Consider the following 26,111-nt stretch of genomic DNA (forward strand, 5'->3'; position numbering starts at 1 on the left):
CTATCATTTCTCCAGGGACTGCTGAAGCCAGAGCAATACAAGGAACACAAATGACCAAAAAGTACAGGGACGAATACGTTGTTATCGTTGCAACAAGCTAAGTTGAAATAGCTTGTAACACAAAAAAAAAGGAAAGGAAGAAGGGAAGAAAGTAATAATAAAAAAAGCAAGACAACAAAGTGAATTAGTAACATGCAACAACAGTATCCATAGATTCTATAAACATGTACCTGCATCCTCCCTGTGGCCTCCTTTTATGCAATCGAGCAGCAAGATTTCGCACACAAGCTGCAAGATTTTGTGTCACTTTATTAGACCGCTTAGTTTTAAAAGTTGTTGGTGCAGCCATCTTTATTCTTCCTTCCCTTTCCCTTGACAGCTTGATTCTACATGACACGCGGACGCTCTAATAGTAAGTCATTTTCTCAGTTTCCACAATTTTTTCTACAAAAAAACATAATTTTATCACAGATAATGCCAATCTCAAGATTGGAGCTGGGTTACGTGTTGAACGTGTAGGATATTAAAAAACCTGAAAGCATAATGACACCAAAACATGACCGAGGACTCACCTCAAAACATCTTACGTTCTTTTCTTGAATCAATAAAAATGTGAAATGGTATAAAATTTAAACAATAAATTCTATGAATAAATTTTTAAATGAAAAAACAAAAAAACAACATTTTAATAATAAAAAAAAGACTCAACACTTACATATAGTGACACTGCGGACAGTAAAGCTCTATAAAATTGGGCAATGTATCGATTTTAGGGAAATATTGAATTACTCTTGTAAGCAGTCGGAATTTTGAAGGTGTTTTGTAGTCAATTATTTCTAAAATTTTGGAAAACTGGGCATTCTGATGACCATCAATTACTAAAAAGAAAAAACAAAGAAAAAAGTTTGAATTATTTAGATTATTAGCGTCATGCCTGTTAATATTCGTGAGAAAGGAAGTCAATAAAAATTAGATAGATATGACATCAGACATGAGAGAGAGAGAGACGGAGGGGAAAGAGCTGTGATTTTCTGGAAGTCTTGATGGAAGTAAACATTTACATGAAACACTCGTCTATCTGAAACCACTATTAATAATTTCCCCCACTCTTTATCTGTGCCTAAACCCAAACGTAGATTCAATGAACAAAGCTTCTTTCTTAGAACTACACACCTGTGGAACTCTCTTCCGTTTGCCTGCTTTCCAGCTGACTACAATATGGCCGTCTTCAAGTCCAATGTAAACAAGTTCTTGAGCCGTTCCTCTTAAGTAATCCAATTTACCAAATTTACACTTCTAACGACTACTATGATATTGTCCTTTTGACTACTGTACACTATTTAATCCTTATCCTCGAGTGATCTATGGGCCTTAGTAATTATGTAACTGGTGATTCTTTTGGAGAGATAAAAAAAAAGAAAAACAAAGATGAGCTAACCCAAGATAAAATAATTTAGCGATGCATAATATAAGTCTCTTTCTCTTAAAGTGGGAGTCAAAATGACAAGTTTTTAATTGAAGAAACAATAGAAAAAAAAATTCTTTGAAAATTACCTGAGATTGTAGGAATAATGCAATAATTGGTTAGTGATGATGATGATGCTTGTGGTGCTTGGCTGGAAAGATCAGCGACAACTTTAGGATGATGCCCAGTCAAGGAGCTAATTTTGTTTTGAGAAAGAAATTCATCTGTAGTAAAAAAAAAAAAAGAAAAAAAAAAAGAAGAAAAATATTAGTTTTTTTTGGAAAAAGAAATCCAGCAGAGTGCTCAATTATAAGGAAAATCCGAAAATAAGGGCGTATTTATATTTTGTTTACAGAAAGTTTACAAATGAGACAAATCATTGGAACCACCAGTTTCAAACTTGATAATTAGGACCGTTTTTAGATGCACATGTCTACATGTTGCAGATTAGCACAACCGGGGTATCGCCAAATTATCTGAGCCAGAAGATTATTATTATTACCGTGTAGATTGAATGAATTTTGTTTTAAAGAGAAAAATGCAATCCAAGGATAAATATGGTTAAATGATGTTTTAGGAATTTAACTTGACTAAGTTCTATAAACAATAACAAGAAGGAATTTTAGATAAATAAAAAAATGTTTTCAGAAAAAAAAGGAATGTTAGTTTTCCTAACTAGCACAAACAATTTAAAAATAGGTCTGACCTCTAGAATCTGATGTAAAGGTCACTTAAGATGACGTGGATCTTAGGATAGAGCTTGAAAAGACATGTATTGATTAGTTAAGAGTTGGAAAGCTGTTGAAGGGGGGGGTCAGTCGAAGAAGTTAGACAAAAAGTCAGGGAAGAAGACACTGTGGAAGCCGGTGAAGTTTAAGATCAAAATGTGAAGTCAAAGCGTTGTAATCTCTGAAATGTTGACACGGTGTGTGAATAAATGTTATATGAAATATAACTGTGTGTCGTGTCATCTTCCGAAGAAACACAAATGTGAATTCGTTTCAGTTAAACATTTTACTTTTAAATGTTTATCGAACTCTTAAATGTTTTATTATTCATCGGACTACTGTTCTCATCTTGAATATGATTTTCACAACGTTTCGGTCGATATAACCTCTGACCTATGTTTTAATAGAAAAGAAATATGGTGGACATAAACGAAATAGGTTTAGACATAAAAACAATAAAATTAGGTCAGAGAAAATGTGAGTGATGAATCACCTGTTAGGTCTTTGTGTAGTCAAATGGCATAAGCACAAAGGATTAGTTTGAATACATACAGAGTTAGAAGTCTGGAGTTGGAACGAGAGATGGGGCAGGTAAGTTCAAGTTCTCAATTGGTTGGGAATTGTTCAGCTATGAAAGCATTAGCTGGAAAGGCAGTGATATGTAATCCCTGAAAAAGGAATGGCATGCAACCCCAGAACCAAAAGTCGCAACAGGAATAAAATTTAAATGTGGAAAAACAATTGACGTTGGGATTTAAGTGTGATGTCTACTGATACCAGCTGACTACAATATGATTGTCTTCAAGTCTAACATAAACAAGTTTTTGATGAACCGTCCCATATAAGTTAACAAATTTACCAAATTTCCATTATTAACGATTACTATATTGTCCAATTTTTACTGTACACTCTTTAACCCTTATCCTCGAGTGGCCTCTTGACCTTGATAAGTGGTGATGCCTATGTAAAAACAAAAGACTGATACCACTAGGTGGTCTGCATTTCCAAATAGACTAGACTGTGGGCATTAGTCACACAATCCTCGGACATGTTAGCACAGTCAGGGAACAGGAAGGGAGTTCCAAAATCTAGAAGTCTGAGGGAAGAATTTATTCGGATAGACGGCTGTCCAGCAACTAGAGACTTTAACAGTGAAGGTGTGGGATTTTATTGCTTGTCAAGTTAATCAAGAATATTTACATCAAAGCGAATTTGTAAAGGTGTAGGAATACTCTCAGGTATGTATGTTTTTTTTACATGAAGGTCACCACTTATCAAGGCCCAGAAGCCACTCGGGGATAAGGGTATGTACAATTTTATAGCACGGTTGAAAGGAAAAATAACAACTTCAAAAACATTGATTTAACATTTACAATTGCTGTTACAAGGCAGGCGGAGATGACTGCATCAGAAAGAAAGAGACAAAGAGAGACATCACTATTTACTGAGCAATAACTTAGAGGACATGTTATGATCAGGAATTAACGAATTGGTCCACCGTAATATTACACACAAAAGATTAAATATTTTCTAACTCGAGAAATGCAATCATGTACATACTCAGCCTCCAGCTATGGACTAATATCCTATCCGAGAAGAAAAATCTGTAAATACATGGAATGAATATAATTTATAAGATTATGGAAATAATCTATCATGTTGCCAGTCTCAGTCTCTTCTATAAGTATCATTATGACATGTATTTGTTAGAATTGTCTGATCTATTCCTTGCTTCCTTTGTTCCAGCTTGTTTGAATCGCTAGTCTAGTGGTCTTCATCTTCATCATTTTGCTGTTTTAATACCTCATTATAATACAGCATCTTATTCCAGTAGCTTCTTCCCAAGAACAGCAGGCTTGTGGAACTCTCTTCCTGCTGACTGTTTTCCCCTTACCAAACAGCCTTGGTCTTTTCAAAACTAACAATAGGCATATCCTGTCTTAGCGATAATCGTCTTTTGTTTGTATTAGTTCCTTACATTAAGTGGCTTCACACCTTGTCTAGAGCGGTTTCCATAAAAAAAAAAAAAGAAGTCTTACGGCTCTTTTGAATGCGAATTGGTCGGCATGCTTGCGATGGATTGCTTCTGCTACAACCGGGTTGTGGCTCACTTGACATCGTTGGTGGCTGCTGTTGTTGCTGTGTAAGAGGAGGGGATGGGCTCTCTCTCGGACGTTTCCTTGGTTTTGGAGATATCTGTTGAAGCTTTCCCCGTAGAATACAAACCTCAGAGTCTGAATCAGGAAGAACCTTCATGCCCCGACCATATGAAGATCCTCGATGGAGGACTAATTCAATCATTTCTGTATCTGATAGCTCATCACAGTTATCGTTCCTGTATTTGGCAGCATGAAGATTCCATAGCTTTACAAATATTCCAGGCTAAACAAACAAAAAACAAAAAAAAAAATAAAAATAAAAAGATAAGAAAAAAAAAGAAAGATTTGAAAAAAAGGACATAATGAAAAAAAGAAAGATAAAAAGAGATAATAATTGTCTGTATTTTTGAGATGAGGTGTTTTCATTTATTGAGATTGACTGACTTCCTCATCTTGGTTGTTATAGTCACAATGTTTTGGCCTCCGGCCTTTATCAGGTGTTTCGTATCGAACTGGAGAACTGTTTGTTAGGAGTCTCGAAACCAACCTTTTATTATTATTACGGGGATACCGTGTTCAGACTCCAGCTCGGCTCTGGGACATAGTTGCTGATTTTCTGTTTTGAATGTTATTTTTCACTGCCTTCATTCAGGATTGGACTCAGCACCTTTGAGTAACTGTAAACTTTGAGACAACGTCTAGGACCACTTGGCCATATGCCACTAGGACAATTCTTAGTTGGTTTTTGTTAATGTTAAACCTATGTTGTTATTCAAGGTTTTCTCTCTCTATTAGAGGTGTCCAAATTGTAGCATGGACCCGACATTAGGATTGAATGGCGACGCCTGGAAAAGCATCATGTGAAACTAGCAAGACTCGCTAACCATCTAACCTTCCTGTACAGATGTAGAGACTTAAAACTCATACCAGCAGGGTTGATATTACAAACAACAGTGGATTTCACGAAGGCACGTAGAGTCGTGGAAAGGGCAGGGCATGCCCTCATTCGAGAAAGGATCCAACACACCTGCTGGAATAAACAAAAACTAAGGAACGAAACCTCCGACACCTTAACATCGTTCCTTGTCAAGGTGACTCAAGAGGAAGACAGGGTGAGAATCCAATCAGATCTGGATAAATCGTACAGACAAGAATATGAGAAGGTCAAAGAACACCAAATCAAAAAGCTCACAAAGACCAGAGGAATGTAACATCAAAACACTGCTTGCTTGCCAAGATCAATGTGACTCTTTCTCAGGTCTTCCTGTCTTTTATCAGCTACTTCAGATCTTCAGGGTCACAGTTGGCATCATGTTTGCTGGATGTATGTGGATCTAGGTCATCCTATGCTCATGCGCTCGTGCCATGGAGTCCACAGCAATATATTTCTCACCAGCTCTTGCTTGCTCCTCTGGCAGTGACAGGCAAATCATAGACGTCGCTCTCTGATGGTAGTAAATATGGCAGGTAGGTTGCCATAAAGTTGCTACTTCGTTGGATGACCTTGCCAAGATATATTTAACACTGTTCGTAGCATATGGGTGTACATGCCGTCTATCTTTTTTTCCAATCTTTTGGTAAGTGTCCAGGTTGTAGCACTGTAAACAAGGACAGACTCCACCACTACTCTGAAGAACTGCCTTTTCAGTTTGTCAGTTAGCTTTGAAGTCCATACTGACAGCAGTTTATCAAATTCCGCCTATACTTTTGAAATGCGAATTTTGATATCTCTCTCTGTGGAACCTATGTTGTTGCTTGGGTACATAAACTCAGTTACTTCTTTCAGTGTTGTCCCATCTAGAGCTTTGATTTCCCCCTCCGCATTGAAAGTTATAACGTATTAACGTAAAGGCCAATGTCATTTGCAGACTTTTCTAGCTTAATATTGTCTACGTAATCTGCATCAATTATGTGTTTTGATGGATGATCTACCAGCGTTTGCATATCAGCATAATATGCATCAGTGATGTGATTGATACTGATGGATGGCGTCTGCTTCTGGATTCATTTAAGATGAGACCCAATGTGCTGTGTAGCACATTAATTCGTATTATTTGGATTATTCTGACTACTGTTCTCATCTTGAGCGTTATTTTTACAATGTTTCGATCAATGTAACTTCCAAACTTCTTTAGATGTATCTTGTCAAACTCTGGGAATCTTTCTATCAAACTCGGTAATCTGCACACAACCTTTTATTTAATCCACAATACTAGCATGCATAATTTTGAATTTTTGTGATGAGGATTGATTATTCATATTATTTGGACTACTGTTCTCATCTTGAGCGTTATTTTTCATGTTTCAGTTGATGTAATCTCTGACTTTCTTCAAATCTATCTTGTCAAACTCAGTAATCTGCATAGCACCCTGTATTTACTCCAAGATGGTAGCATGCACAGTGCCATGGGTTCTTGCAAGGACACGTGGCATAGTAGATAAAGTACTTGGTAAAATTCAGTTGTAAATTACATTCATCTGGAGGTTGAAAGTTTTATCGTCAGTGCAAGCGACACTCAAATTATAATTGCGAATTACTTTGTCTTATCCGCATTAATGTAAACAAATGCATCCTCTTTAGAAATGCAATCAAATGCAATATTTACACAAACAAAGCCAAAACAAGAGGTTCTTGTCCAGAATTCCTCCTATATTAAAAAAAAAAATAAAGAAAAATCTATATGATGTATGTACTAGTGTCAAACCGAAAATATGTTAAAAAAAATGACGTAAATTGATCATGTTTTTTAACGAAAAATATTTTTAAGCAATTAATGGAAATTCATAGGCATTACAACATAAATCTTGCAAGTTTGAATTATCGAGTTATCTCCCTTTGTTTTTCTTTCAGATTGTTTTCAAAATGGCAGACAAAACAACCGCTTTTCTGTTACTCATTAAATTTGATTTTCTTATTTAAAAATTCATGTGATTTTTGGAATATGATATTTTTGTTTTGTCATAGGTACGTACATCATACAGATTGTTCTATATATTTGTTTTTTTAAAATGGGGTGAATTAGGAATGAAAAACGAAAAAAGTGCTGAAACATTGTGATAAAATAAAAAACAAGCATAAAAATAAATTTTCAAGGCATAACCTTTACGATACATGTAATGTTAGTACTAGTACTGGAATTCGATATCTATGTACATGTTCCCCAGGTACTTTTGATGAAGAGACGAAGTGTAAAAATGGTTGGATTGTACCGGTGTACACAGTAAATGGAGACAGAAATAATAAAGGATAAAAGGATACAATTACCCACAAAACACCATTTTTTTTTTTTTTTTTTTTTTTTTTTACTGTGTTTCTGGTGTCCATTGTCACAAGCTTCTAAAATAAAAAAAATTTATTATTTGCAGCATAATTTAAAAAATTACGAAAAATTATCCAGGAGAGCAATAATTCTAAGTACAAATAAAAGGTACTTGTACAGTTTAGTCAAGAAAATGAAAATATCGAAAAAAAAGGTTATACTGTACGTATCTGTTTTGAACTGAAGATCTCCGAAAAACAATTTCACTTAATTTGATCGAGTAGTTTTTTTTTTTTTACAGCGGAAAAACACGTTTTTATGACAGCACATTGAAGGCAGACATCTTGGACTTTTTGTAAATTTTTGTTTGAATTTTAGAAACACCACAGGGAGATAACTCCAGTTAAAGCGCCGACGCTCCTTCCCCATCTTTAATAATAGCTTTTCTTCTTAAAAATCGAACCTTTTGCTCGGTATCATAAATTTTTTTTTGCTGTAAAAAAACCCAAATTACTTGATGAAATTAAGTGAATTTTTTTTCTGGATAACTTCATTCCATAACGGATATGCACAATTTAAAGTTTTTTTTCGATATTTTCATTTTTTTAATGTTTTGATTAAACTGTACAAATACTAAATAAAATTTATTGACTTATCAAGTTTATCATATGTTTTTATCTGGAAGAGTTCTTATTTACCATGCTTTCCCACGGGACAGAGTTAGACACCAGGTTCGTTTTTTAACGTGGAGAAAAGGAACAAAAATAAAAATTGTCTCAGCCGTGAAGGATTTCTCCTCCACTAACAGAGAACAAGAAATTGAAGTGCAGCATCTGAAGAACAGATACTACACTGTGATCTTGTCCCGAAGGCCAAGAACACAGTTGTGCAACAAATTCTGTATGACAAACTGACTTATCTCCCTTGCTTTCTTTGAACTCTGCCATTGAAAAAACAGAAAATGTTTGACTACTAATATCTACGCTTTTTTGTGTGAAAAATGCATCTAGCACATCTACCGGTATTACTTGCTTCCTCATGCGAGTAATATGTGACACAAGGTCGTTTCTATTGTAGGGGGAAAACCAACTCTCCAAAAAGGGCCACTCTGGTAGTAGGCAAAAATAAAAATTGCCTTAGTATAGAAGGGTTTCTTCTACATTGACTAAGAACAAAAGAATTTAAGTATTGCATCAGAACAGATACTACACTCAGATCTTAGCTGGAAGGCCAAATCCTACTTTTTCTAGCACATCTACTGAATAGCTATTGATATTCAAGCATATTCTATAACATCTGACTATTTGCAAAACTTTGTCCAAATTACAGTATTCCATTAAAAATGTATTTCACTGAAAAATTAGTTTCAGATATATTTACAAAAGTAAAAACAAAAATTCAATCGTTTCTTGATGAAATAGGCTGCATTTCTTTGACTACAAACATTTGGACAACTACAACAGATAATGCTCCCTTTTTGTGTGTCTGACAGGTTATTGGCTTTCAAACAACTTTGAACAGTATAGAGCTGTGCTTAGAGTTGTTCCATTCCCTGGTGCACACACAGGTGCAAGAATAAGTGAGGAATTGCAAAATGTTCTGGATGAGTATAAAACCTCCAACAAAGTTTTCTTAGTGGTGCGGATTTTCAGGAGCAAATTTGGTTGCTGGTGTCAGGGAATGTTGTTTAGAATCACTATTGCAACTCTCAATAAATGACTCATTATTTTCCCAACAGGCTGTCAAGACAATCATTACAACTAACAGAGAAAATTATTTGAAATATAGGATCAGTTTAATTTGGAAAAACAAACTCATTCAAATATGAATTCAACATACTATATGCTAAAAAAAAATTTAGAACAACGAAAAGCTCTTGTAATGTATGCCGTGGGTAATAATATTCCTACCATAACAACTTACCAATGGGGACTTGTTTAAAAAGATTATTCAGTTATTGAGTCCATTTGAAGAAATCACCAATGGAGTAAGTAACATAACTCCAACCATATCAATAATAATACCTTCAATTTTAGCTTTTAGGTTATTTTTGTCAAAATCTGTCCAATATAATTCTTATATTTCTATTTCAAGTGGAATCCTTACCATTATTGAACAATTCAATGAATCAATGGAAAATTTTCATCCTATCTAAATGATAAAAACTTGTGTGTCTACTTTCCTAGATCCAAGATTCAAGTTTAAATTAAAAATGAGGTACTTGTACAGTTTAATCAAGACATTAAAAAAGTGAAAATATCGAAAAAAGGTTAAATTGTACGTATCCGTTTCGAACTGAAGATCTCCGAAAAATTTTTTTTACTTAATTTGATCGAGTAGTTTTTTTTTTACAGCGGAAAAACACGTTTTTATGACAGCACGATGAAGGCAGACCTCTTGGAATTTTTTAAATTTTTGTTTGAAGTTTAGAACATACCACGGGGAGATAACTCCATGTAAAGCGCCGACACTCCCTCCCCATCTTTAATAACTAGCTTTTCTTCCTAAAAATTTAACCTTTTGCTCGGTATCATAAAAAATTGTTTTTTTTGCTGTAAAACAAAAACTACTTGATGAAATTAAGTGAGATTTTTTTCCGGAGAATTCATTCCATAACGGATACGTATGTTACTGTCCCCTTTTCATGTAAGTATAAAAATAGAGAGTTTAGTTAAAATGAAAATGAAATAGCAATAGACGAAATTCGAACCTCGTAATTTAGGTTTAGAAATAGATTACGTGTGAGAATTTAAAAATGTAAAACAAACGTTTGTTTAGAATATAGATAAAATATTTCAAGAAAAGAATGTGAACTGTCAAGTTTGTTATGAAATTTTAAATTGAAAGAATGCAGCTTATAAGATAATGTTTTTAACATATTGGAAAAATAGGTTACTGAGTATAGGTTAAAATTCCTTTTGTAGAAATAGGAAAAGTTTTGGACACGTATGTCCAGAACATGTGAAAGAAAGCACATGTTTTAACATGTGTATGATGTTACGGAAAATAGAAAGTTCTAGGAATAGAGAAAAAACTTTAGAGTTGGTCAGTCGGGGAGAAACTCGGAGAGAGACGGTCAGTCGTCTAGGAAGCGAGACGTCACTTTGAAACTAAAATGTGAAGTTGAATTCTTGGTGATGGAAATCACGGCCGGTCGTGAAGAAATAAATTCATCATGTGTTTTGTAAAAACGTCATCTTGTCTTATGATTCTTACAAAAAGGTAAAGTGAAATTGTATTATATATTTGTGTTATAAAATGTCTTTTCATACACATCTCGACATCTCATGTCTACACAATGTCTGAACAGTAAACACTGTCTCCTCACTCAAAGAGCTTTCTTCTTCTTCCATAAGCACAATTAAAAAATGAACATTTAAAATATAGGAATCTCTTATAAATGAACAATCTCTCTCTCTCTGAGTCCTTCAACATTCCTCTAGAACTCTCTTCTAAGCATCACTTATAGTAAGACTCTCTCAACGACAAACACTATATAAGACCCCTATATAACACGTACAATTTGAACTTTTATGATATTTTCATTTTTTAATGTCTTCATTAAACTGTACAAGTGCCAAAAATGACACAGAAAACACCACTAAGAATTGGATTCTACATTTTCTTCTTTCTACTGATGATAATGAAGCTGAATAAGGATACACTTCTCCAAGCTCTGTTGAGGGTCAAGAAGATCAAAATGAAAGTAAAACTTTTTTCTTCCCTGCAACCTCTTTCTCACAGAAGAGATGTTGCGAGTTTGTCTCTGCTTTATCATTATTTTCATGGCAAGTGCTCGGCTGAGCTCCATTCTATGGTCCTCCCCCTCGCCAAACTTTCACAATAAACACCCGTCTAGCACAAAACACTATCACTAATTTCCCCCACTCTTTATCTGTGCCTAAACCTAAACATAGATTCCATGAGCAAAGCTTCTTTCTTAGAACTGCATGCCGATGGAATTGTCTTCCGTTTTTCTGCTTTCCAGCTGACTACAATATGGTTGTCTTCAAGTCTAACGTAAACAAGTTTTTGATGAGCCGTTCCATATAAGTTAACAAATTTACCGAATCTCCATTAATAACGGTTACTATATTGTCCAATTTCTACTGTACACTCTTTAACCCTTATCCTCGAGTGGCCTCTTGGCCTTGATAAGTTGGTGATGCCTATGTAAAAAAAAAAAAAAAAAAAAAAAGCCTGTTTGATGAATTACCTTCAAATAAACCTACAGTAACAAATCCAAACTTAGAGCAGGTAGAGGACGAGTTAAACCTGGGGACTACAACTATGACAGAAATATAAGAAACACAATCTAAGCTCAAAAGGAGTAAATCCCTTATTCATGAGTACACATTGTGTAGCTGTACCACTATTCACAAAAGAAAAAAAATTCTCACCTCCATAATTCCGAAACATAAAACTTATATCACTAGTCACAATGTGACAGCAGTTATGCTGTTATACATAACCCTATAAATATTTTCAACTTTGGCGCTAATGCACTTACTGATTCGTGCTATTTTTTTTAATCGTATTTCCAAATTTAATTAAAGTTTTATGATATGTTTTTTATTCAATTGTAAGGTTAAAGTACAGATTAGGTACAAAACACTCTTCCCTCCCCATGTTAAGAATGTTTTTTTTTAAATAACATTATTATGTCAGCACGGATCAATAAGTGCATGAGTACCTCAACTTTTATTGACAGCTTAACACGTGTGGTGTTATCCGAGTGTTATTTGAGTTAAATGTATAAATGTCTTACTTGAAGGTTTCCAGCTTTCTTGACGTGGTCATCAAAAATGCAAACGTCGTAAATATAACCCTCGGCTTTTTGCAGAAGTTCTTCATTGCTGTTCATGGCAAAATCTTTCGCACTTGCTGTTTCGATAACACGAATTGGACTGGGATGATATGAAAAGAGAAAAGAAAAAAAATATAACATTATGCAGCGTAATTTAATATGTCGACTATATGAAGCTTTTTTGTTTTTCAATCAATTTGTCACCTTGTTAAATTCATTAATTATTACTCTTGAATGCTTTTAATCTGACACACACACACACAAACACTTTGACACATGCACACACTTTGTGAGTTTGTTCCCTATGGACTCTAAAACGGTTGGGCCAATTTGTTTTAAATTTCACGCAAATGTACTTTATGTATTTGGAGGTGTTCTTAGATAAGTGTTGCATCCGAATGCCCTAAAATAAGCATTGAATATCAATAAAAAAAAAAAATGATTAAAAAAGAAACAATTTGATTTTGATCACAGTTAACACCCTTATACAGCCTAACATCACAAGTGCATTTAAGAAGTTTTATCACTACACAAACAGAAGGGCGTGTTGTATAAAATCAACGGTAGGTTCTTTGATAAGATAAGAGCATGTTCAAAATGAACGCTTTTGTTTAGAGCACAACTGAACCATGATACTTGACTTCTGCATTTCGAACTTTAATCCGTAAATATAAAAATAATTTTATAAAATCAACAGCAGTGCATTGTGACTAAGTCATTGCAAGAAGGCGTGTGACGTTACCTCTAGGTGCACCACGGTGGGTCTGCAACTAGAACAGTCAATCAATTGATCTGATTGAAAAATGAGCGATTTTCAGATTTCGATGACAATAAAAGTATTAGAATCAGGTCTCCCTGCTAGTTTATTACTAAATTGCAAATGAAAAGATAAATTGATTTCTTCTTTCTTCATAGGCACATTTAATCTATATATCTATAAAAGTGAACGTCTCTGTGTGTTTGTCTGTCTGTCTGTGTACATTTTCCTACACAATAACTTTGTCAAGTTTTAGTCTACAGACTCGAAATTTGATATACAGGGTACTTAGATTTGGGAAAATCTATGTGATCGGTTTTCAGACAGAAATTTGACTGTTAAGGGGTCAAAGTTCAACGATCTGACCTTTGAGAACTCTACCAAACTCCTCCGACAATTTTGTGTCTAAACATTTGAAATTTTAGACATAGGTTCCTTGGACATGGATCTAACTTAATAACTTGATTTGAGCCCAAAATAATAAATGTTAAGGGGTCATAATAGGGGTCAAAAAAAAAAAAAAATTGACCGTTTTTTTTTTTTTGCTCAGCATACACCTCCAAATACCCAGGCACCCATGCTAGTCTTCTATATATATAAAAGGCAAAACGGGTGTGCGAGTTTTTGTAGTATGTCCAAGAAAGGCTTTTTTTGCTGGTGTTCTTGGGGGTGGAGGGGTTACTATTGCTTAGAACTTCTTATATACCATGTAGATCATCATATGTATGGATGCGAACGCGTGTCGTGGCTAGATTTATTTACATCGAGTTTTACATAATTCTTGCGTTCATTCGGCTTTTTCATATAAAAGTGAAACTGGTGAAACTAAGGCGCGGTTCTCGGTTTACGTAGCGTCCAGAAAGCAATAAACGTTTGTTCAATGTCGGTTTTCATTGTCATATCAGACAATTGCTTTCATTTGGACACTCCCCTAATAAACGGGGGAACTGGTTTTCCCCAACATGTTGGGGAAACAAAACCAGACAAACCTGCAGTAAAAATTAAGTGCGGATTAAAAACTGTTTCGCAGAAATTGTTAACTGCGGAATAGTGTGATGTTTGATCTCAATTTGAACTCATTCACTTTTTAATTGCTAAATTTAACGTCTTACATTGCCGTTGCCGTAGCGCAGGTGTATGTCGTCAGCCTATTGGCCTCAATGCTCCGGGTTTGAGCCTACCTGCCTCCCCACTTTTTTTTTACATCTAAAAAAGATTTTGTTTTCCATTTTTAAAATCGTTGTTTTTTTCTTTTATTTTTTCAAGGAGTTTAACATCGTTTTTTTTTTAATATATAAATAGGGTTAAATTTCCTTTTTGTTCTGCTTTATCCCCCCCCCACCTACCCCAACACACACACCTACAAACATCCGGGCAATGCCGGGTACCCCCGCTAGTCTATAATGTAAAGGGCAAAAATCTGTTTAAATGTCTGTATGTATGTATGTCTCGCAAAAACTTTTGACAGAGGCGATGGATTTTCACGAGATTGGTATCATTTTGAAGCTCGACCCTTCGAGCGACAAATATTGAAAAGTTGGCTAAAAACATTAATTTCTTCATCCTTACCTAGGCACTTTTCTACGGGGGGGGGGGGGTCGCTTTTTTCACGGATATTTTCAAAAGTCATCACCTCTTTTCAATTGACTAGCTTTAATTTGAATCTACATCACTTCTGGTTTGGCGATGGCCGCAACAGCAACATTTTTTTTTGTTACATTCTTTTCTCCCTTCGCGGTACAGGTTCGAGCTTCCTGCCTGCTACCACTTTATTTTTTTTAGTGCTTGGAATTTTCCTTTTTTTTTTTTTTTGGCTCAACCAACACCTTTACACACACCTCCACTTTCTTTTCCGCCTTTGCGTCACGGGTTCGAGCCTGCCTGCATACTACCACATTTTTTTTTTGCTCAACACATACCTTCAAACACCCGGGCAACGCCGGATAGCCAGGCTAGTCTAATATATAAAAGGCAAAATGGGAGCGAGCGTCTGTGTATGTCCACGAAAGGCTTCTCGCGTCGGTTCGATTCCGCAAGTTTTCACACACTTTGCAGATCGTAATATCTTGCATTCGCAAACGGACATCGTTTCTATCTTTTTTTTGATCAAGTTAAACAAAATTCCCACCGTGCCATCATCTCCGGTCTTTACTTGCCTTTTTCGTATAAATAAAGCGAAACTTATTGGAATGCAACCGTCTGGCCTTCGGGCCGGGTAGTATCTGTTCTACAATTGGTCCTTGGTAAATGTAGGGGAAACCCTTCATACTGAGACAATTACTATTTATTTGGATACTGCTAAAGTGCCCCCCTTTTTAGGGGAGCTGGTCCCCCCACTCAATAAAAACGACTGTGTGTCTAATTTGCTTTTATGGGAATTTTAAAACAATGCCGTTTCTGCAAGTTATGTTGACTACGTTAAATTTGAACGTTTTATACTTCCAGTCGCATCATGGAGTAGCGGTAAGACGTCAGATTTTCTTTCACTTTCTTTTCCGTATTTGCGTTATGGGTTCAAGCCTGCCTGCCTACTGTAACCCCACGCGTGTGTGGCTCCTCGGCAATCGCCGACTCCCAACGTCGTGTACTGTGGATTTTTCGTTCGACTGTTCTTCTTTTGGCCGGATCGTCCTTTTCCCGTTGGCGACTGTCGATGAGAACACACGCGGTTCACAAAATAGAAATACGAACAAACAAAGGAAAAACACAAACGCCAATGTTCACATATAAATTGACTGTTGGACTTATGAGTGTGTGTGTCTTCCCCTGTTCTATCGATGTTACATTTGTCTATCTCTGTTTCACAATCAACTCTAAATGTCAAACTGTAGTCGTTATCAACCCCCATCCGACGTCTAGCGCATCTAGTTGTCAACTGACTGTTCAACTTCCATCCGCTCTCGAGCGCATCTCGATCTCAACTGTCTGTCCCCTCTACGTTGGTATCACTGGTCGCCCACCCCATCCTAGTTACCGGAAGCTGCCCTTCCCTGTTTTATCAGTAGGTTTCTATTGTTATGGTTGATTGTAGGATATTTCCTCTTTCCTTGTTTTTCTAAGCCATTTCCTATCCCTTTGTCTATTGTAGGATATTTCCGATTTCTTTGTCTACCCCCCCCCCTCTAAGCACTTAGTGGCTCAAATCCACCCCAGGGCCACTTTATAGTATCACACTATTACCACTTTTTTTTTTTCTTTTGCTCAACACACACCTCCAAATACCCGGGCAATGCCAGGCACCCAGGCTAGTAGATAAATAAATTTAAGCAGAAATTATTAATAATTTAATGCTTATCTATGTAGAAATTACCAAAAATTTTATGATGTATGTAAATAGATGAGACAATTTACGGGTGAAATATCATTTAAATTTGATGCTTCATGCATTTCAAACTTTGTGAAACACTAACCATCTGGCAAAGCTCATATCGAAACATAAAAATTAAATCCACAAAAATATTTCATGAGACATCTTATTAAAAATCTTTTATTTTTAATTTGTTGCAAACACATATCACATTTTTTTAGAAAAGAAAACTTTTTTGCCTCGGTTTGATTGATGTCAAATAAACCATTATTTCACGCTGAACAGAGTTCCCAAATAGAATACCAATAATTATTTTTAAAAAATTAAATAAATTACTAAACAAATTAAACAAAAAAATAATAAAAAAATAAAAATTACAAAATTTAAACTTGAATTTTTTTTTTTTGAACGGTCCAACTTCTTTGAAGTTTAAAATTTTGGTTGGATTTGTGTCTTGGTTGGTAAATTTAATTTTTAGAATCTTTCTTGCAAATAAATTTCCATTAGGAAGAGAGATATTAAAATTTAGTGTCAACAAATATAGGAAGATTTTTTTGTGACAAAAAGGCTTGAAATAAAATATAAGAAAATCATCTGAGAATTATTATATCATTAACGCTACTGTTCTCATTTTACGTGTTATTTTCACGCTTAGGTCGACGTAACCTCCAACCTTCTTCAGGTGTATCTTGTCAAACTCATGGCGTAGTGAATAAACTACTTGGCAAAATTTAGTTTTCTGGAGGTTGAAGGTTCAATCCTCAGTGCAAGTGACACTCAAAACATTATTGCAAATTACTTAGGATTTATGACTAATGGATCGAAAGTATTCTACTCCTGTGGATTAAATAAAGAGTTCCATTTGAAATTCTGTGCTAATTCCAAAGTTCAACACAAAGATTCCAGAGTTCAATAGAATACATCTGAAGAAAGTCGGAAGTTACATCAAGCAAAACGCTGTGCGAATGATACTGGAGATGAGAACAGTAGTCCGAAGAATACAAATAATTAATCCTTATCTCAAAAATTCAAAAACATATCATCTGAGAAATTTCCAGCAAATTTTTACTTACTAATTTGGACAAGTGCCATCCCACACCTGGAGGAGGAGGCACACGTCTTCTTCAATTAAACAAACACTCACAACCTTGAAAAAAAAAAAAAAAAAAAAAAAAATGAAAAATTAAATTTAATAAAAATGTACAATACTATCACCCCTCCCCCCTACTCCACCCCAAGAGTTAGGGAGAAAGAGAAAAGTAAAGAAATAAGTTTAAAACCAGATAAATAAATAAATAGATAAAAAAGATAAAAAGGAAGTTGTTCACAAAGCAACACAAAAGGAAACAAAAATAGGATCATTAATCAAGGTGTGGTGGTGATTTGTGACAAAAGAGGATTGGACAATAGGTCACTATTGTTTTGCGACAGTCCAGAATGGTTGGGGACAGTTTGCAGATAGTCTTGGGTTTGTGAGAGTTGAAGGCAAGTTGTTTCTTGGACCAGATCGAGAGCTATATGAGGTCGAGATGAGCTGACATCAACTGACGAACACAACTTCAATAGAACATATATATGGAGCATGTAGAGGGTCGATGGTGTCACACACACCTAGAGTGCAACTGATATTTGCAGAAAATGTTGAAGTTTGTATTTTTTGTCTTTTTTTATTGTGAGTTACTGCCCCCCCCCCCTGGCAGACAACATGGTGAGACGAGAAACAAAGAAGAAAATCACAGAATCAGCATGGAGGTTGACATTTGTTGTTGAGCAGGGTAACACGTGGTATCACACAGCCCATAGAAAAGTAAATATGTCAAAATCTGCTACTCTACAAATATATATATATTTTTTTACTATAATAATTAAATACTTACAGACACTAGTGTTTCATCCTTTCGGGAATCTTCAGTGCAGGGTGTCACAATTAACACCAGTCGACAGATTTGAACTCGGCAACACGACCCATGTCTGGCTCGATTAGCAAAGACTGTATCCATTTGGCTACCATTAACCACATGAAACAATGTTGAATTTAAACATAATTTTAAATGTTCTTTATGTCAGCCAGATAGTGATCTAATCGTTATACGATGATCTATGCATAAGAGCTAAATTGACCAACTTAATTCAGCTGAAAGTGCTCAACAATAAGAAATAATTAGTTGTTTTTTTTTACTATAATAATTAAATACCTACAGACACTAGTGTTTCATCCTTTTGAGAATCTTCAGTGCAGGTTGTCACGATTAACACCAGTCTTCTGGGAGAAGATGAAAGGGAAGGTAATAAACCAGAAGAATTCTATGCTCTTCAATAACATTTGTTTGAACGAGAAGATGCTGCCTAAATATACAATATTTTTTAAATGGCTTCTACAGACATTTACACGGAACAGGACAATACGTCTTAGCCTTTCGGGCTTGACTGCTTATCGACATGAACTGACTTTCTAACCAGTAATTTTTCATCGATTTTAAATCAATAAGGACCCCTTCGAACCTCGTGAAAAGATTGCAATGTAGTGAAGAAAACACGGTTTGGCTTGACCTGTAGCTTATATCATATTCCGCTTCATCAATGAACATATTTTTTTTAATTTTCTTTGTATTGGACACAGTCTCTTACCAGAAGAAATTAGGTAAGGTCTCTTCAAATGAATTGTATTCTCATTTAGTACAAAACAATTTCTACTTCGATTGTGTTTTATAGAAAATTCATCTTTAAAAAGTATGAAAAATTGTCGATAATCTATATGAGAACAATGCAGTTTCAATTTTTTTTTACATTTTTATTATTGGCATGTATAGCCCGTGTTGTCGAGTACGAATGCTAGATAAGACAAGATGATGGTTTTTAATAGATTAAAAAAAAATTGGATTTGATGTGAGTTGTTTTGGTTCTTTTCAATTTTATTTGTTACATTGCTATACATTTTCCTCTGAGGAGTCCACAGGTAAATTATCTATTATTGACATACAAATAATAATCTAAAAAAAAAAATATTAGAATATTATTTGTATGTCAATAATAGAAATATGGAAGGAAAACAAATAGACATATCAGCTAATCATTGATTTGAAAATTTTAATCTAACTTGGTATATTAAGAGATAAAAACTCATAAGTATAGATTAATTTATATTTAAATATTTTTAAATATCAATATTTAAATAAAAAGTATAATCAATAAAAATACAAATTGAATTAATAAACAAAAAATATAAAATAAAAAAAAACAATAAAATAAGATAAATATATTTAATTTAGTAATATGATAAAAAATAAAAAAAAACATACTTAAATTTGAAAATAGATTTAAATTAAAAGGGATAATAAAATGAATGCCAACGCCCAAAATGTATAAACATTTTGACCCCTCCCTCTACTTAAAAATTCACCAAAGATCAGGAAATTAACCAATTTTAATGAAATTTTCAGTATTTATCAAATAATGATCGCGGAATATAAGGAATTAATTATTTTTATTTTAATCTGAGTGGAAATGTATTATTTTGTTTAAACAAAAAATACCTTTACTAAAGTTCTAATTTTCAGTTGTAAATAAAAAATGCAAGAATTTATTTTTGCTTTTTTTATATAAATAAAGCATCGTAATTTGTAACAATAAAATCAAATCATTTTTATAGGAATATTACGAAAAAAGCCCCTAAAGTCCGTATTAATGAATTTGATATAATTTGAAGAAAAATGAATTTCTCGAACTACCGATTATTACCATTGTTTATTTAATATTTTCACACAAAAAATTATAATTGCAAAAAATATTTTGTACATTTTTTTTTTAAATTACAGGTTTCGCATAATTTTTATATGTAAGATTTTAATAATTTCTTTGCTTGCAAGAATATGAAACTTTCGGCATAACATATTTTTTATATAATATTGAACAATAATTTTTTAAAAAATGAATTTAAAAACAGGAACATAGAAAAATAATTAAATTAAAAAATGGAAAAATTTATACAAACGTTCAGAATAGGAATGTACGGATGCATGTCTGGGGGAAAAAAAAAGAAAAGTATCACACTCCTTTCTCCCTTTTAATTATATGACATCATTTTCATAGTCTTTCGGCTGCCTGAAATTTTGTGCCTTTGTATATTATGTGTTTACAAAATTTTAGTTTGTTGCATTTTGCACTCGGCAGAATCACTCGGTTTTTGGGCTAATTAATTTATGTTTTGTACAAACAAGGTGTTTTTTTTTTTATTTAATTCAATATCTTAGGACTTTACTTTACTAATTATCTTTGAAATAGACCCAGAAAACTAATATTTATCTTTTAAAGGATTTTTACAATGAATTTATTTAACTTCAAAATTTAGCTGAATTGGGTAGTTTGCCGTGAAAACATTTTTCATAACTTTTTTTTATCACGTATACAAATATTTTTTCCTTTTGGAAATTAAGTTTAGTCCTTAATCTTTCAAATACAATCAAAAAGTAGTCAGAAACCTACAAAAAAATTATGATAAATCGGCTTTTCAAACTAGATCCCCCTATTTTTGCCCGTACCTACCTTTAACAGATTATAAACAAATTATGATAAAAACATTAAAATGGAAAATCCTATATTAATGTTAAGAATGATTAATTAAAAATAATTAAATAGCAATAAAAAAAATTATAGTTAATAAATCTAATTAAAATATTAATAAAATAGAATTTTATAGGTATATAAAATTTAGGTCTAATCAACAAATGTTATCACTGGAAAAAAATCCAATAGATTAAGTAATTAGTTTTGTATAAAAAATTAAATAAGAGACATATGTTATAGATATTGCAGTTATTAATATAATTTAAATAATCTATAAAAGTGAAATTGTCTGTCTGTGTATGTGTGTGTTTGTGTGAGTACATTTGCCTACCAAATTACTCTGTCAATTTTCAGTCTACAGACTCAACATTTGAAATAAGGGGTATTGAGATTTGGGAAAATCTTTTTAATCAGTGTTTGGCCAGAAATTTGGTTGTCAAAGTTCAACGATTTGACCTTCGAGAACTCTACCAAAGTCCTCCACCAATTTTGGATGTAAACACTTGAAATTTTAGATGTAGGTGACTTGCATATGGATCAAACTTTTTAATTTGATTTGAGCCCAAAACAATAAATGTTAAGGGGTCAAAATTGGTATCAAAGTTTTAACAAATTTGACCGCTGCGGTCTCTACCAAATTACTCAGCCAACTTTTGCTCTAAACATTTGAAATTTTACATAAAGGGTATTCAGACATAGGGCAAGTCTTTTAATCGATTTTTGGCCAAAAATTTGGCTGCCAAGGGGTCAAAGTTCAAGAGATTTGACCTTTGCGAACTATTCAGCCAATTTTGGGTGTAAACATTAGAAATTTTACATAAAGGATATTCAGACATGCAGCAAGCTTTTTAATCAGTTTTTGGGCAAAAATTCGGCTGACAAGAGGTCAAAGTTGAAAGAGTTGACCTTTGCAGACTCTACCAAACTTCCCTGCCAATTTTTGGTCTAAACACTTAAAATTTTAGATGTAGGTTACCTGGACATGAATCAAACTTTTTAATATATGTATATACATATGCACATAAAGTTATGAACAGTACATAGGGCACGAGCAAAGCTGTGCTGAACTGCTAGTAATGAATAATAACTTATTAAATACTCAATAAAATAGTTTTATTAACATATCAAAATGAATTGTACCCTTCTCTCACTGGCCTATCCCTCCTCTCCTGACCTGAACCCACTAGACTACTTCATTTCATCATACATCGAGAGCATCACCAACATGACCTCCCACAACACCAAAGCTGGCCTGATCGTTGCCATCTGCCGAGTATTCACTGAGCTCCTTCCGGTGCTTGTGGGAAAGGCATGCTCCCAGTTCCAGACTCGTATCGAAGTGGCGATTGAAGCTGAAGGTGGCTACATTGAATAGATGTATGCTCTACTACATAATCAAGTTACCTGAATTGATATTTTCAATAAAAGTTTTAAAATAAAGCTGTAGTGTAGTTTTCTTTAGGACGACAACTTTATTTTATATTATTTATATTGTCATTTTTACCGGAAATAAATAATAATAAAGCACAAAGTTTTACTTAGAATTCAGCACAATCTTCTAGGAACCACATCAACTGATTTCAAAAGTATTTTTTTTTTATTTTAATTTTCATTAAGGTGTCAGCAAAAAAATATCTAAAAGGTAAGGATTAATTAGATGTATTAGATTGACAGTTGAAAGCAGCAATTGTTCCCTCTTTGTCAGAAACAGTACTTATGAAAATTTCCCCCACTCTTTATCTATGCCTAAATAAAAAACGTGGATTCCATGAACAAAGCTTCTTTCTTAGAACTGCACGCCTGTGGAACTCTGTTCCGTCTGCCTGCTTCCCACCTGACTACAACTTGGATGTGTTCAAGTCCAACGTTAACAAATTCCTAATGAACCGCCCCCTTAAGTAAACACTTCATCAACTCTCCACACTAACCTAATGTACTTGCAATAACCCTTATCCCTGAGTGGCTTCCGGGCCTTGATAAGTGGTGACCAATGTGTAAAAAAAAAAAAAAAATGAGATATGATAATATGCCATTTTGTGGATCAGCTGTTGATTTGAGTGAGTTATATATGGAGATTTTCAATTTTGAGGGAGAGGAGGAAAGAGAGGGAGAGAGAGAAAGAGAGAGAGAGAGAGAAGGAAAGGGAGAGAGATAGAGATAATGAAAATCTATGGCAATACTTTCCAGAAACAACTTTTTTACCTGACAAACTAGGTTGAAATATTCGCCCAGTACAATCTTTTCCAAGCAAATCGAATTTTCACTGTTCTTCAGATCTTCTTGTTCTTTTAACCATTCCTGTAAATGCTTAATCTGAAACAAAAATAAATGCAGCATTAAATATTCATTAGATTCTATGAAAAAAAAAAAAAAAAAGAAAAAAAAGAAACTAAAGTTAAAACATTAACAAGACCTTAATTTTTAATGGAAGAACTTATGTAATCTGACAGAAAATAATTGAGCTGTTTGTTTAATAAATACTAAGTAATCTGCTCAATGCCTAGTTGTAAAAGTGGTTGTGATGATGTAGCAGCTGAGTTTTTTTAGATAAGGATCAATAATTTACATTATTCAGACTATTGTTCTCATACAAAACTCTGACCTTCTTCAGGTGCATCATGTCGAACTTGGAAATTTATACAAAATTTTTAACGAAACCCATAATTAGGAGTAGATTATTCTTGTTCTTCAGATCTTCTTTACAACAAGGCACAATCACATTGACAGACTGGTTCTCCCAGATCATCGAAGTTAAACAATGTTGAGCCTGGCCAGTACCAGATGGGTGACCATTTGGGAAGGCGAAGCGCTGTATGTACCGCGAGGTAAAGTACCAGGTTGAGAAACTGGCGCAGTCTATCCTTCTCTCAAGGGTTGGTTGGTTGTTTTCGTTTTACGGCATATCAACCTTTTTCAGGTTATTTAATGCCGAATCTAGTTATTTTGAGGAACGATTTTTAATGGAGTATATTTTTTTTTTTAAGTCAGATTCTATTTAACCCATAGTTGGGACCCTAACAGGTACTACCACTCCGGGTCAGAGTGGACCTGGGAGCAATGGCAATTAAACGGTGGCTCCACACTCCCCAAGGCCCGCAAGGTGGGGCCTCACCATCGGATATAGTTTTAAGTCATATCCAGGACCACTCTCTTAAGGGTAGATGAGACTTTTTTAAGCCGTGGTAGGCACCCCGTCTAGTGATGGCGTCACGATAAAAATATACTCTTGATAGCCACGCTGGATAAATGCGTTCATGTTCTCTCACTTATCTAAATAAGTAGTTACACTATGGCACAACGGATAAAGTGTTAAGTAATAATCAGTCCTAAGTGATAATCTTCTGAAGGTTGAACGTTCAATCCTCGATACAGTCAATACCAAGAATATGATGAAGAATTGCTTACAACTTCTACCTGGTAATGGCTTACTAAGTAAAAATAAAGATTATACTCTTATTTAATGGATTAAATGTTGATGAACCCAGAAAATTTTTTTTAATTGGTTTGTGGTTATAAAACTGAAGAATCAAATATGTGGGTCATAGTCAGCTAACATACTTCCTAATTTCTGGAGCAGGTGTGTCAGAAACTGACCTTACGAATGCGTGAAATATATTGCATAATTCGATCCCCTGTCTTTCCAAGCTTATAACTACTCGAAAAATGTAATTCAAACCCTAATTTTTTTTTTTCAATTAAAGGAGCAAGGACCAAGGTTTCATTTAAAAAAAAAAACAAACAACAAAAATGTGGTTTTAAAAAAAAAAAGGTTTTAAACTTCAGACTTCACAGGTAAATTTCTAAAAAACACTTCTTTTTTTTTTGTTTTAAATTAAAATATATTATTTATTGATCTTTTATCTTCAATTTGTGATATATACAACTTTGGTGAGTAAATCAATTATTTACTTTTTAATAGACATTTCAAAATGGAGGGGGTGAATTAAAAAAAATAAACATTTGTCTAAAATATTATATTCGATTTATTGGAAAGAGCATAAAATTTCACATTGACCCTGAAAATATCATAAAAATTGAATCAATAGAAAAATTTTGATAGATTCTTAAAGTTTAAAAATTGAAAAATAGTAAACTTGTAAAATTCAATTGATTTTATTACTGTTTTTTAAAAAATAAAAAATAATATTTCTATTACTTTTTATACAACTTTAATAGTTTATTTTGGAAGTATAATCCATAAAGAAAATAAACAACCCATTTTGAAACGAGAAATTACAAGTTTTTTTATATTTTATTTGCAGTTTCGTGTTAGGGGTGTCAAAAATTCCCCCCAAAATTCTGATACACCTAGTGCAGCACTACTGGAAGCAGTAACAAGGCAAACCAGTTTATTCGTTTTTTTTTTCTTTCATGCCTATATCTCTCACGTAAGTGTACTTTTTTTTTATTATGTTTTTCCAACATTTCTTTTTTATTTTTATAAACATATATTTATTATATAAATTCAAATAAAAAACTTTTATCTTTAAAATTAAAAAAAAAACAAAAAAAACTTTTATTTTTATAAGTAAATAAACATATTTCTTATAAAATTTAAACTAAAATAAGAACTTTCATTTTTTTTAATCTCATTTGTTATTTTGATTCCAATAACTTTATTTTTATACTTTCATAAACATATATTTATTATATAAATTCAAGTAAACTTGTATTTTAAAAATTAAAATCTATTATTTTCATAATTTCATAAACATATATTTATTATATAAATTCAAATAAACTTTAAAATAAAAATTTATTATTTTATACTTTCATAAACATATATTTATTATATAAATTCAAATAAACTTTAAAATAAAAATCTATTATTTTTATACTATCATAAACATATATTTATTATATAAATTCAATTAAACCTGTATTTTTAAAATTAAAATCTATTATTCTTATACTTTCATAAACATATATTTATTATATAAATTCAAATAAACTTTAAAATAAAAATCTATTATTTTTATACTTTCATAAACATATATTTATTATATAAATTCAATTAAACCTGTATTTTTAAAATTAAAATCTATTATTTTTATACTTTCATAAACATATATTTATTATATAAATTCAATTAAACTTGTATTTTTAAAATTAAAATCTATAATTT

General features: G+C 33.2%; 1 protein-coding gene across 9 annotated transcripts in view; it reads right to left on the bottom strand.

Annotated features, from left to right (window-relative positions):
• Nucleotides 1-26,111, bottom strand: part of LOC145240008 (protection of telomeres protein 1-like) — a 96,127-nt gene that overhangs the window by 13,399 nt on the left and 56,617 nt on the right. For all 9 annotated transcript variants that reach the window (XM_080103613.1, XM_080103612.1, XM_080103608.1 and 6 more), the window contains 6 exons: nucleotides 23,189-23,299; nucleotides 17,497-17,570; nucleotides 12,321-12,459; nucleotides 4,233-4,575; nucleotides 1,555-1,689; nucleotides 716-878 (listed from right to left, as the gene is read on the bottom strand). In XM_080103613.1, coding sequence (XP_079959739.1) covers nucleotides 716-878; nucleotides 1,555-1,689; nucleotides 4,233-4,575; nucleotides 12,321-12,459; nucleotides 17,497-17,570; nucleotides 23,189-23,299 — 965 coding nt within the window. The remainder of the gene's footprint in view (nucleotides 1-715; nucleotides 879-1,554; nucleotides 1,690-4,232; nucleotides 4,576-12,320; nucleotides 12,460-17,496; nucleotides 17,571-23,188; nucleotides 23,300-26,111) is intronic.

This window comes from Euprymna scolopes, chromosome 19 (assembly GCF_053919585.1).
Source record: "Euprymna scolopes isolate OS-2025 chromosome 19, ASM5391958v1, whole genome shotgun sequence".
In the NCBI taxonomy this organism is placed as follows: domain Eukaryota; kingdom Metazoa; phylum Mollusca; class Cephalopoda; order Sepiida; family Sepiolidae; genus Euprymna; species Euprymna scolopes.